This window comes from Nipponia nippon, unplaced genomic scaffold, assembly GCF_047370975.1.
Source record: "Nipponia nippon isolate SJK-2023a ecotype South Korea unplaced genomic scaffold, ASM4737097v1 scaffold_3, whole genome shotgun sequence".
Taxonomy (NCBI): Eukaryota; Metazoa; Chordata; class Aves; order Pelecaniformes; family Threskiornithidae; genus Nipponia; species Nipponia nippon.
In genome coordinates this window covers 58688981-58701175 of record NW_028262347.1, presented here as the reverse complement: position 1 = coordinate 58701175, position 12195 = coordinate 58688981, and the positions used below count along the sequence as shown (strand labels likewise).

At 54.3% G+C, this 12195-nt stretch overlaps 1 protein-coding gene across 3 annotated transcripts; it reads right to left on the bottom strand.

The window, feature by feature from the left end:
• Positions 1-3645: 3645 nt before the first annotated feature.
• TXN2 (thioredoxin 2) lies at positions 3646-12195 on the bottom strand. Of its 3 annotated transcripts, none has more exons than XM_087766764.1 (4): positions 12093-12195; positions 11150-11358; positions 9373-9496; positions 3646-4359 (listed from the first exon to the last, which is right to left on the bottom strand). In XM_087766764.1, the coding sequence occupies exons 2-4, from the start codon at positions 11356-11358 to the stop codon at positions 4243-4245; spliced, it is 450 nt and encodes a 149-aa protein (XP_087622890.1). In that variant the 5' UTR covers positions 12093-12195; the 3' UTR covers positions 3646-4242. The 3 variants fall into 3 exon arrangements, with proteins under 3 accessions (XP_087622890.1, XP_087622889.1, XP_087622888.1); XM_087766763.1 differs by having other exon boundaries at positions 12061-12136; XM_087766762.1 differs by lacking the exon at positions 12093-12195 and adding an exon at positions 11798-11892.

Below are 12195 nucleotides of genomic sequence, written 5' to 3'. Positions count from 1 at the left end.
TTTTATTGCAACGGTTTGGATTACAAGGGCCTAGGAAGATGCGGGCAGGCAGGAGGTTGGGTGCTGCCCTATTGCCCACAGCTGCCAGCTCTCCTCCACCCACGGGGGACAAGCAGCTCTGGCCCGGCCTCTCCGCGTGGGACCGGTCTCCCCATCTCACCACCCAGCAGGGACCCCTGGCCACCAGGAAGGCAGCCACAGGGTTTCTCCTCACTCCATCCCCACTGGGATGTGGGGTGCCACATTTTCAAGCTCTCCCCAGAGTTCTCTGCTGTCCACCCATTTGGCTCCTCTGGGTGTAAGAAATTCAGGGTTTCCTCTGCTGCTCCTGCCTCCATCCTTCCCTGGATGGTAGGATGCACCTCGGGGGAAAAAAACAACCAGGCATGGCTCAGCACACCAGCCCCGCCTGGCAGCATGCCCAGCCCCTGGCTACCATTCTCACTGTGAGTTGCAGCCTCCATTTTTTTCCCGAGAAAGGTTTTAAGAGGGAAAGTGTTGCTGAAATTACAAAGCTGCAGAGGCAGAGAAGCCACAAAGCTCACAAGTGCACCCTGCGTCCTTGAGAAGAGTGGCAGGAAGGCACCTGTGTGCGGTGATGGACTTGAGCCTGCATGGGTTGCAGGGGCAGGTAAACAAGGACATGACCGTGTCACAGGTGATCTAGTTTGGTTTTGGTCTGGAAGTCAAGCCTGTGGTAGTTTTATCTTATCTTTTTATTGCTTAGGGTATTGCAGGGGTGCAAGCTGTTATTCTTTAACTTGCAGCAGGCAGAAACTCACAGCAAGGACTTAACGCAATTCAGCAACACTTTTGAACAATGCTGAGCTTAACACTGCTGCTAGCAGCCTTGCAGAGTTGGAGAGTTTAATTACCAATTCTGTCTGAATCCTATAATTACTTAGTTGATAAAAATTGCAGGAGGGAAAGCTCAAAGTGATGAACAAACTGTTAGGGCAAAGAGCTGGGCCGGGCTGGGCTGCTGAAAGACACTGCCTAGGGCAGCGTTAGTGGCGGCCATTTCCCTGTTGACATGGAGCTGGTCTTTGTTTTGTTCTTTGCACAGGAGGAATCATATAATATATTGATAAAGCAAAGGATTTACTGTCCATGCTGCGTGGCTGAGCTACTGAGGCCAGACCTCATTGGAGCCAAACGTGGCCAAAACTGTCCCCTTCAAAGCTGTAGGGGACCACGTATACACAGCCCGCTGTGTGCTGCAAACCAGGCAACCTGAATTTTCTGTCCTCTACCAGCACTTGAAGCTACTCTCGGTGTAGCTCTCCTAGCAGAGAAGGTAATGCAGCTCTCCCTCCTTGCAGGCATTTGCCGTGGCTTGGAGCAGGTGGAGGATAACATGGAGTTTAGTGGTCAGGCACGAACATCTCAGGGAAAGGAGCAGCTGCATTAGGGTTTGATGCAGGTGTAAAGCCAACAGAAACGCATGGAAAAACCTCCGCTTGCCTGGGATCAGGCACCTTGGACAAGACTGAGGGCAGAAGCACCTCTGGGGTGGAGCTCGGCACTGGGTTCGGAACACACCTGGGGAGGGAGAAGCGGGTTTAGCTGAGCGTTGCTCCCCTTGGGAAGGCACGGACTGCCGTGCCCTCTTAAGATAGCAACCAGGACCATGAGGAGCCGAGACAGATGCTGTAACGTGGGCGTGAGAGAGCAAATGCTTAACAGATCAGAGGAGCAATCGATGTGTTTTAACTCCAAAAGCGAAGACCAACTGCATCCTTGCTGGAGTGAGCAGAGAGGAAACATTTTCACAGCTGCCATGGAAAAAGCATGTACTGCTGAGGAATTACCTATTGCTTCAGCTCTCTTCTCTTGGGAAAGACCAACATCACATTCAGGTGGCATGAAAATTGCTGTGCAACCCCTCTTTTCACCACTACATAAATATACCACTGATAGTGCTTCCCGCTTGCACCTCCTCTGTTATTAACAGCAGCTGTGGGAATTCCTGAAGCCTCCTCCAGCAGTTGGCAAACAGGGAGCTGAATTAAGATCCTACCAGAGAAGACATCCTCACACCTCGAGTCCTGTCCTGTGGTGAAAACTGTGCAAAGCGCTCGGGGAATCTCAAGGTGCCCCCAAACCCCTCCTGCGCCTCTCCACCCGTTACGCTGTTTCTGAAGGATTTCCACAGGGCATAGATCGTCAGCATTTATCTCAAAGAAACAGCTGTGGCTTTCACATAACGTATCTTAAAGCATGTATGCTTTAATAGCTGAATGGCACCTTAGCTCCACTTTTCCTTAGAAGGAAGTGATAAAATAGCTAATTTATACTGCCCCTTAATTACACAATGCAAAGTCACTGTGTTTTTTCCTGTTCTGTAGGATGGTGAAGCATGAAAGTTGACTATTGTCGGGTATGTGACGCTGTTCCCCTACTTTTCCTGCTCATGCAGGAAAATGGAGATGGTCTTTACTAGAAGTGTTTACAGAGCAGGAACACCGAAACTGCAGGGCAAATTGCCCAGCCTGAAACATGAGCAGGACGTGAGCAGCAAAGTTTCTGTGGTCTCCCAAATAAAATAAAATGCCGGTTTTTACTGATCATAACTGACCAAGAGTCCTTTACCAAATTACATCCAAGTGACATCACCTCTAGCAGCAGGCCGGGGGTGAGATCAGCCCAGCGCGGATGGGGAGGTACCCATCTCAGGGGACCAGCACCACCTTGTGCTGCTGCCCAGGGCCCCAGGGGTGATGGAAGCAGGTGGGAGCGGTAGTGCCTGCAGCACTGTGGTTGCAGCAGGACACTCGGGACACTCCCCTGCTCCTTCAAAGGTCATAAATTGTTATTGCAAAGGTGCAGAAAAAAAATGTCTTGCTTCTCATAACAACCTATGCCAGGGAGGTGAAATGGAGCAGAGCCAAAGCAGAGTTAAGAGTGATTGAAGGAAACAGAAGCTGGGGGGGGGGGAAAAAAAAAAAAAGCAGCTTGTACATGGTTATTAAGCACTTACAATGTTCTCATGCAGCTTAGATAAGCAAACTGGAATTAAGCATTACAGTAGGCAGCAGCCCTGGTGCCGTACTCTGCCTACAAGCCCAGGAGGAGGCTGGGAGCACTTAGAAGCTAGGTTGACTGGAAACCGGTGTATACAGGGAGGAGGAAGAAGAGAGGGGAAGGGCTGAAGGCTGCTCGCGATGCGAGCACACAGCTGCCTCCTGTAGTCCAAAGGTCAGGGCAATTAAAGCCCTTTTGGCAGGGCTTACCTGCATGGGCAGATTTAATCATTCACGCAAGGAAGAGGGAGGCTCTCGGGCTCCTCGGGCAGAAAAGGAGTGAGAAAAGCATGGGGGGAGCAAGCACAGCTCAGGTTCCTTGTGCGCAGCGAGCCACTGTTCCTCTGTGCACAGGAGGCGAGTCCTTCTTCTGGCGTCCTGGATCCAGCAGCACCCAAAGGGGGTCCTAGAAGCAGCTCTGAAAGCCTGGCGAAAGTAATCCACTTGTTTATTTTTTGGCACATTACCTTTTAGTAGGGATCAAGTCATGACCTGCGCTCTCCCAGCCCATCGTTAGAAACCAGCCACTGTGCTGCTGATGCTCCCTCTCACCTCTCTGGACAGACAAGGGACTTCCCTGTGATTTCCAAGAATCAAGTTTTATTCTCCAGCTAGACAGCAGTGACCGATAAAGTTCTCTTTATTACAGACCTACAAAAGGAGATCCATAAAATACTTCTCTCTATTTTCTCTTATAAAATTATGATGGGAGCCCATGGATTTGTGGAGTTGTACCTGTCCCAGCAACACGAGAACAGAGGGACAAAGAGACAGGTTTCACAGACAAGGCAGAGGCATTCTCAGCTTTAAACAAACCCACCCAGGGCAGGTATGTAGTGACATCTTGCAGGGAGCAGCTGCCCTCTGCTCTAGGCTATCAGATGCTAGGCAAAGAGAAAAACATTCCTCCTCTTAACTCAGCAGCAGCAGCTCCGCACGTCAGCTCTTTGCTGATAAACACAGGCTCCTAATTCCAGCCACATTCCCCATTTTGAGAATAAGCAGCCCTGCTCCACAGCGCCCTTTACAACTACTGCTGCTTGAGAGAAGGGGGAGCAGGGGGGAAGGGTTACAACACTGTCCATCTTCTAAAAACCCCAAACCGGAAGAAAACCCCAGGTTGTACAAGGCAGGCAGTTCACGTGCCCCTCAGCTCTCCCAGGCAAGGAATGCACAATGTGGACGTGTCCAGAGGCAGAGGTACAGCCACCCTTTTACTTCAGGCTCCGATGAGTTTCTTGAGGAATGCCTCCAGCTGATCCTCATCCTTTATCCCCACAAACTTATCCACAACATCTCCGTTCTTCATAGCCAGCACGGTTGGCACTGCTGACACCTGGGGGCAAGAGAAACAGGGAGACACAGGTGAGCGGAGGCTGTATGGAAGCCCAGCTGTGCCTGGGCCCCAAAAGGAGCTCTGCAGAAGACGACATGGCTACAAGGGAGCTGAGAATACACGGCTCAAGGGTAACACGTCCGCTCGCAACACACAGGTCAGCTGAGCTCCACATTCCTCCTCTCCTTGTGGCCTCGTCTCTGCACCGACTTATGTTGCACTGCCTAAGTCAAGGCTGAGCAGCTTTTTGAGTTTAAACAAGATCCAAAATTTTAAAGACAAACTCAAAGCTAATATAAAAATAACAAGGCAAAGCTTTTCCCCCCTCTCCAGTACAAATTCCTCTTCTCCTTCCCTTTTGCCCTATCACAAGCAACAAACCCAGTCTTTTACCAGGACACCTCTCAGACATGACAACCTTTGGACATTTTATGGCCAGGGCGGTATCAGACTGGACCGCTGTTCTTCTCCAGACAGGACTGGAGCTGGAGAAGGGTCCCCCACCCATCACCGCACAGGCAGATTTCCTGTTCCATCCTACCACGGTAATAACAATGCCCTCTGACCCATCTTTCCTTTTCTGCTCCTGTTTTCAGGGGTTTGGCTGGTCACACACCAGTGGCTGTCCACTGCAGATCCCTGATGATTAGGTAAGAAGTGAAAAAGTCCCTCCGAGCAGAGCCAGCAGGCAGCTGCGCTGCTCCGGGCACTGCTTTTTTAGCCCAGAACAAAGTTTTCTGGGAATTATCCAAGAGAACAGCAGTGGAAATGACAATGCTCCCCAGGGACTTGCTGGCTGATCGGTGACAGAAGAGACCCCGGGGACACGATCAAGAGAAAGAGCAACCAGAGCTCGGAGAGCTGTGGCAGCGGAGAGATCTGGTCATGTTTCTGATCCCACAGCTTCGGTACCTTTATCTCTGCAAAGCCTCCCCCCCCCCCCCAACACATCCTGTCCTTATCTCGCCTGCTGCCTCCCTGCCAGCCTGCAGGGCCTTCCCGCGTGTGCTGCCAGCCCTGCTGCCAGCAAGAATCTGCAAATCCTTCCTCAGAAAACCCGCCAGAGGGCTGGCTTGCCTCCCATCGGGAGCCTGAGATGAAAGGGACATTTTGTGCTTCCCTTCCCACCCGGTCCCGGCTGGCCAGTCCAGGGTGGCTCCCTGCAGTCTGTCCTCAGGGCTTGCGCAGGCTCCTCTGAAGGGATGGGAGCGCCGGGGCTGCTGCAATGCGCGATCTTCAGCTCCTCCTAGTGACGGACGGGAGCGGATCCGGAGGGATCGGGCCCCAGCACTGCCGATGCTGCCGCCAACGTGCTCCCTTGTGATTTTAGGGGTGAGAAAGGACGGTACCGGCACTGCACCCAAGTGGTCTCCCCCCCCCCGAGAAGGGCAAAGCTCCACTGAGCCTCCCTCTGGTTTGCAAAGTGGGTTAATAACGAGCAGAGTTGCCCCAGGTCCATCCGAAAACCCAGCATGCCCAACCAGCAACAGCAAGCATCGGGCCATTATGGCCTGGGTGAGGAACGGGCGATTCTTCGAAGCACTACAGAGAAGCAGCTAGCACAGAGTTACAGGGCTCGGTGTGCTGACCGGTGCACCCACAAGCTTCACGCGGCCTCGATCCGTCCATCTCTTCCCCTTTTTGTGCTGGTGAGCAAACCCTGACAAGGGGTGGCAGGTCTGGGGCTGGCGCTGCAGAGCTGGGTGAGAACCAGGGGCACTGAGCAACTTGCCTCTACCCAGAAAACACAACGCTTTTGACAGCTTGCTTCCTTCCTGCTAGCTGCAGCAAGGGCAGCCTGGTAACGGAGCACATACTTTTTTGTGCTGCTTGAGAAGGAAATGTCATGGGAATTTCTAGAATGCAAAGTTGGAGCCTTTTTTTCCTTCGCCGCCCGCCCCCCCCATTTTTTGGGTCCCATCTGCACTGAACCTAAACGAACCCTCCTCCTTCCTCAAGAGCATTCCTAGAGAAAAAGTGAGGCTGCTTTTGATCAGCACTGACCACACAGATAAACAAACATGGCCATCCAGGCTATTCCTGGCAGCAGCCGTACCGAGGGAATTCTCTCCCATCTGAAACGGGGGCTTTTATACAAGCTCGGATGCCACACAACAGAGCGGGGGAAGGATTTCACCCAGGCTTCAGGATGAGGCATAACACAGGCGTAACATCGAGCTCTGCTGATGAACGACCGTTCCTGTATCCAGAAGCTCTCCCGAGCTGCCCACCCGCAGCGGCCGGAGAAGGGGCTGCCCTTTCCCAGTGGCCACGTGCGCAGGCAACGGGCCAAGGCAAGAGACGAATCTGAAGCATTCTAAGAGACGGCAGATTAAACAAAAGTATTCCTGCTCCCTTTCTGCTCTCGGGGCGAGAGGTCAGGAGTGGGCTGGAGCAGCATAGAAAGGCCACGACCAGAGATGAAAGGTGTTAGATAAAAGGAGGAATCCCCAGAGAAAGGACTTTTGCGCTGGGCATAACCGGACGGGGAAGGGCGCCAGGGATGTTTCTTGTCGCAGGAAATGCGTCCCTGCTCCGTGCTAAGCTGGAATGGCTGGGAGCCAGGGGCAGATGGCAGCGCCTGTGAAGGAATGCACTGGCATTCCTCAGCTCTTCCAGGGGGTCTCTCTCCCCCCAGCCCTGCCTCCCCCAGGCACTGAGGAGGCTGCTGAAGCGGACGTTGTGCAATCGGGCGGCAAGCCGGGGCTGCGTGCGTGGGCAGGGGAATAAACATGGATGGAAGGAGACTTCCTGGCAGCTAGTGGAGGAGTTGTGGGGGTGACATGGATTGTGAAAACCTCCGAAACAAAAACTTTTTCAGCTTGCAGACATCTGATCCCCAATGGAATGGCTTTAAAACAAATAAATCTTTCCTGATCCCTCCCAAATACAACCTTTGGTTTTCCTGATCTCTCCCAAACACAACCTTTGGTCCTTCTTTGATCTCGACTTGCTGTCTTCCCATCAGCCCTTATGCTCACATCTCCTTAAGTGGCAACTTCCCAGAAGACGAAGCAAAACCAAGCACGTGCTCCGCACACGAACCAAATTTCTGCCTTGAAAAGGGTGCCCCAAACTATGAAGATCAAATAAAAAAAGGTCTCTGTTACCTCTACCCGTCTGCAGCTATCCTACTCACAGACACTGCCTAGGGATGGCGTTTTAGCCACAGGGATAATGGTCAAGACCAGATACACGCATCACTCCGAGACCGGAGGATGCAGCAACGATCCCCAGGCCCTCCTGCAAAACAAGAACCTCATCATGTTTGTATATGAGGCTCCAGAATGAATTGCTGGAAGCCGGCCCCTGCCTGCAGCCTCAATCCTGCCTGCACCTGTGCCACCAGGGCTGCAAGACAGGCGGACCCTGCAGACAAACGCGTGTACACAGCAGGCTGTGCAGCTGCTTGCTCACCATGGGGTGGGAGAGCACACACAGTGTGTCATCAAACCTGCACAACTCGGGAACTTTCAGCCTCTTTTTAAAGACCTTTCTTCACATGCACACACTCTGTTTGCCATTTTCCAGTCATCTGAGATTATCCTCTTGTAATTCCAGCTAATTCGATCTACTGGAAGGCTTGGAACAATACAAAAGTTAAGCTAATAATCTCTATTCTCTGCTCCTTATGGTGGGCGCTACCAGTGCCTTGTCTGCATCTATTAGGATTTACGCACTTTCTGACCACCACAGAAACCACCTCACCCTCTTCAACTTGTTCTCACCAGCACCCTCGAGCTACGCAGCCTTCGGGCTCGCAACACGCAGCCCTGCTCAGGAGCCAGCAGCCACCCTCCTTGGCCTGGGGCGTACCTGCAAGCACACCACCACCGAGGAGAGCACCGGAGGCTCTCACGCTCAGCTTGTGGAAGCTGCAAGTCACATTTCTGGGCACCAGCTGGGTGGACGCGCCACCACAGCACAGGCAGAAAGATCTCCTTGGGAAAGAGTGGGAGGGAACAAGCTGTTTCTACTTCCTTCTCCTTCCGGCACGGCACGGTGTGGGAATGGCACAGAGCATCTCCTCTGGGCTCAACAAAATGACAGCTTGCTCAGGAGATCGTTCACACTCTGCTGGGTAACTTGAGGAGCTTCCTGTGCTAGCCTCCGCCCTGGCAGCAGGACTTCATCCGCAGAGGGGAAGCAGCTCCATCTGCATGACACGGGAGTGAAAATTAAGCACCTTCTTCCTTGTAAAACACAGCAGCAGGATGTCCTGACTCAGTAGCCTGAGTTGTTGTTTACAAGGAGAGACAATGGAGGCAACCACAGTTGTCAGAGGAGTTTTTGTGTTTCTTAAACTACCTAATCACTGACACAGGGAAAAAATAAATATAAATCATGTAAACCAAAGCTGTGGCCTCCTCCAGTCACTTTGCTCCTTCCTGGGAGCAAGGCAGCACAGGGAACGCACCCAACAGGCGTGTAAAACACTAGTGTAAGCACCAAGGTCTGTGCCTGTCAAGAGCGGGACACGTGCTCCTGTTGCCTGTGTGCGTTCTCCAACCTGTCCAAACAAAACCCACGCTGTCTCCTTGTGCTGTGGCCTAAAGACGGGACATTATCACCCAGCAAGAAGTCTTGAACAAAGAAGGGAAAGAGAGGACAGGGTGGCTGCAGGAAGAACCACGTTCAAGAGCAGAGCAGACTAGGGCTTGTTACTTCACGTTCCTGCCCTGCACCTGAGCAGCCCATGCACGCAGTAAAATGCCGCGTATGCTGCAGGCTCCTCAAGGCCAGGCAAGCATTTACGTCGACAGATGTCTGCAAGGCTTAGAGGACACCTGTCTGCAGAATTAGAGGTGGGGATGCTGAGCACGAGCAGCAGAGCTGGAGGAGAGCCAAGCAGCAAAATCCACCTACTAACGAGTGACCCGAGGGATCAGGAACCTGTAGGCACTGGGCTTCCCCTCCCCACCAACGCCACTGCCGTGCAGGCACACCTCTCTCCAGGGAGGGACCTTCTTTGCACCGTCAGCAAAAGAATGTGTGCACTCTTCCGGCTCCTACCTCATACTCAATAGCAAGGTCTGTGTGATCGTCAATGTCCACTTTGGCCATCAGCACCTTCCCCTCCTGCTTGGCCACCACCTTCTCTAACCTGGGGCCTAGGATCTTGCAGGGGCCACACCACCTGATGGAGAAAGAGGAGAGGGGACATTAGAGGGGGCAAGCGCAGCAGCAGCCGTGGAAGGCTTGCTGGTACGCCAGTCCCTTTACCACCATCACCGTTCCATTCGACAGCCAGCCTAGAAACACGATTCCTGAACCACGGCTTAGAAAAACGTTTCTCTCACAAAGGAGCTGTCAAAGGGTGGGGTTTTTTTTTTGGGGGGGGGGAAGGGGCAAGGGGGCAGGGGCTGAGTGGAAGAAGAGGTCACCATTTAGCATTTGTGGTGCTTTTGATGTCATTTCAAATCACATCACAGTCTGCTCTGCCAGCCTCAGTGGTCCTCCTGCCCGCTCTTCTCAGCCGTTCATCCCTCCCCTGCTTTGTGTCCTCGCTGGCGCGTACGCGCAGAGCTGTGACCCTGCTGGCCACAGAGCTGCCCTAGAGGGAGAGTCGCTGCGTGTGCGGGGGTTGCAGCCCACACTCCAATCAGTTTATGCCAATCATTGGATCACAGACTTCCCCTCCACACTCACTGCAGGGTTTACAGAAATTCCCCTTTAGCTGCAAAGCTCACAGAGGCATCACGTCTGTTCAAAGAGAGACCACCTATTCCAGACCCAGGTGCGGCAACAGCAGATGTTGCCAGGCCCCGTGCACAGAAAACACCCCCTGCATCCTCTAACTGCACCAGTTAGGATGGCATGAACTTACTTAGTTCAAGGAAAATATGAGTTAAAGCTCTAAGTGCCCTTTTCTTTTAAAACTGAAGCTCTGGGAAACTTTGTTCCTCCTCAGCCTCCCTCTGTATCAGGTTTCACGCTTTCAATTATTTGTCCTCTCCTCTCTGGATGATCCCAATTAACATTAATTTTGTTTTGCCAGTTCGGTCTATTTAGAGCAGAAGCTTTCAGGCTGTTTCGTACTGTGTTTGCCCAGAATCAGCCACAACAGGCTCACGTGACAGCACTGTGGGACTATGAAAATACATGAGAAAACAAAGACAATCAGTATTGCTAATCCAGCAGATAACATCTAGGAATATTTTTACTGGCAAGAGGATGACAACATTTTTATCAATGACAAGTGCTGCCGTTGGTATCACGTGGCTGTTATTTATTAATAAAGGCATTTGCTGTCAAGAGTCCTGCCTCAAGAGCACGTAGCATAAGAAAACCGGAAAGGCACAACATGACGGTGCAGGGTTATACCAAGTGCAGCGTTCTTCCATGGCTGTTAACACCATTTAGTGTATTTAAGAGGACATTTAATCCACGAAGCTAAAAAAGGGAGATATCAGAGCTTTTTCTCGAGGTGTCTTTTGCAGGATGATGCAATGCTGGGGCCAGGGTGACACCGAGCACTTGGGAGGTTCAGCCAGGCTGCCCTGGGGAACTCCTTCACGGCACTTGTGTTTTACACTCCTGCAGGGTGTAGCTACACCTACGGTGGTGCAACCCCAGAAATGAAACCTCTCTGGATGGTGCTGTAAGGGCAGAAGCACCTTTTAACACCAGATGCCCAGCAGGGCGGTCGGCAGCTCCACAGCTTGGGAAGCCCTCGGCCACATTTGCCTCCCCCATGTGCCCAGAGTGCCACCGTGTCAGGAAAGCAGCAGGGACACATCAGCACCTGTGATGGCAGAGAGGGGCACGAGAGCTCTGGGGGGGAACTTACTGCGCGTGGAAGTCCACCACAACGGGTTTGGGGTTGTTCACCACCCGGTCCTGGAAGTCGCTGCCGTCCTGCACATTGAAGGTGCTCCTGCAGCCAGCTGAGGTGCCGAAGGCCCTGCCGGGGGGTGCCCGCGGTGCCAGGGGACCCCGTGGGGGCAGCGTCCTGGGGGTGAGGGACAGCAGCTGCCGGAGCGCCAGCCTCTGGGCCATCTGTGGGGAGAGGCGGAGGTGTGTGGGGTGAGGCGGAGGTGTGTGGGGTGAGGCGGAGGTGTGTGGGGTGGGTGCACCCCGCGGCCGGTCCCACTGCAGCAGGGCCCCGCTCAGACTCCCCTCGGCAGGGCAGCCCCCGAGCCAGCAGGTGCCCGAGACAGAAACCTACGGGGCATCGCACGGGAGCGCTTACTGCCCCTGTGCCCAGCCCTTGCCACCCCCCTGCAGCTCCAGCCCCACAGCCGTGGGGTCCCACTCGCCACGGAGCCCCCAGCGACAGACCCCGGCTTCCTCCCCATTTCTAAGGGGCCGGGCCCGCCGCCCCAGGCGCGGGGCCCCCGTTTCCCCCAGCCCTGCAGAGCAGAGCCCTCGCCCCCAGCCTCTTCTTTCCCACCCATAGGGCAGCCCCCCGACCGCGGGACCCCCATGCCCCTGATACCACGGGGCACGGCTCCTTCAGCCAGAGGGCCCCAGCAGCTCCCATCGGTGGGACAGGGCCCCCCAGCCACGGGGCTCCCCCTCAGCCCCCCAACCCGGTGGGGGAGGACACCCCCCCGCCCCGCCAAGCCACGGGGGCCCGACTCCCCCCTCCAGCCCCAGAGGGGAACACGCCCTAGCCGGGAGGGCCCCGTTCCCTCGCCGCCATCGGACGGGTCCCCCCAGACCCGCAGGACCCCCCGGGCCGCAGCCCCCGCCCCGCACCTTCCCGGGCCCGGAGGTGACCCACGCCCAACCTCACTTCCGCTTAGTGCCCCGCCCACCCGCGCGCTGATTGGCCGCTGCCGCAGGAAGGCTGCGAACAACGCAACGGCCACCCTCCCAGCCGATTGGCCGCCG

Coding starts and splice junctions, on each gene's coding strand:
- TXN2 (XM_087766762.1), bottom strand. CDS start 11,842: ATGGGAGCTGCTGGGGCCCTCTGGCTGAAGGAGCCGTGCCCCGTG. Junction 11,359..11,797: donor TGAAGGAGCCGTGCCCCGTG/GTATCAGGGGCA, acceptor CTCTCCCCACAG/ATGGCCCAGAGGCTGGCGCT. Junction 9,497..11,149: donor GTGGTGGACTTCCACGCGCA/GTAAGTTCCCCC, acceptor TTTCTCCATCAG/GTGGTGTGGCCCCTGCAAGA.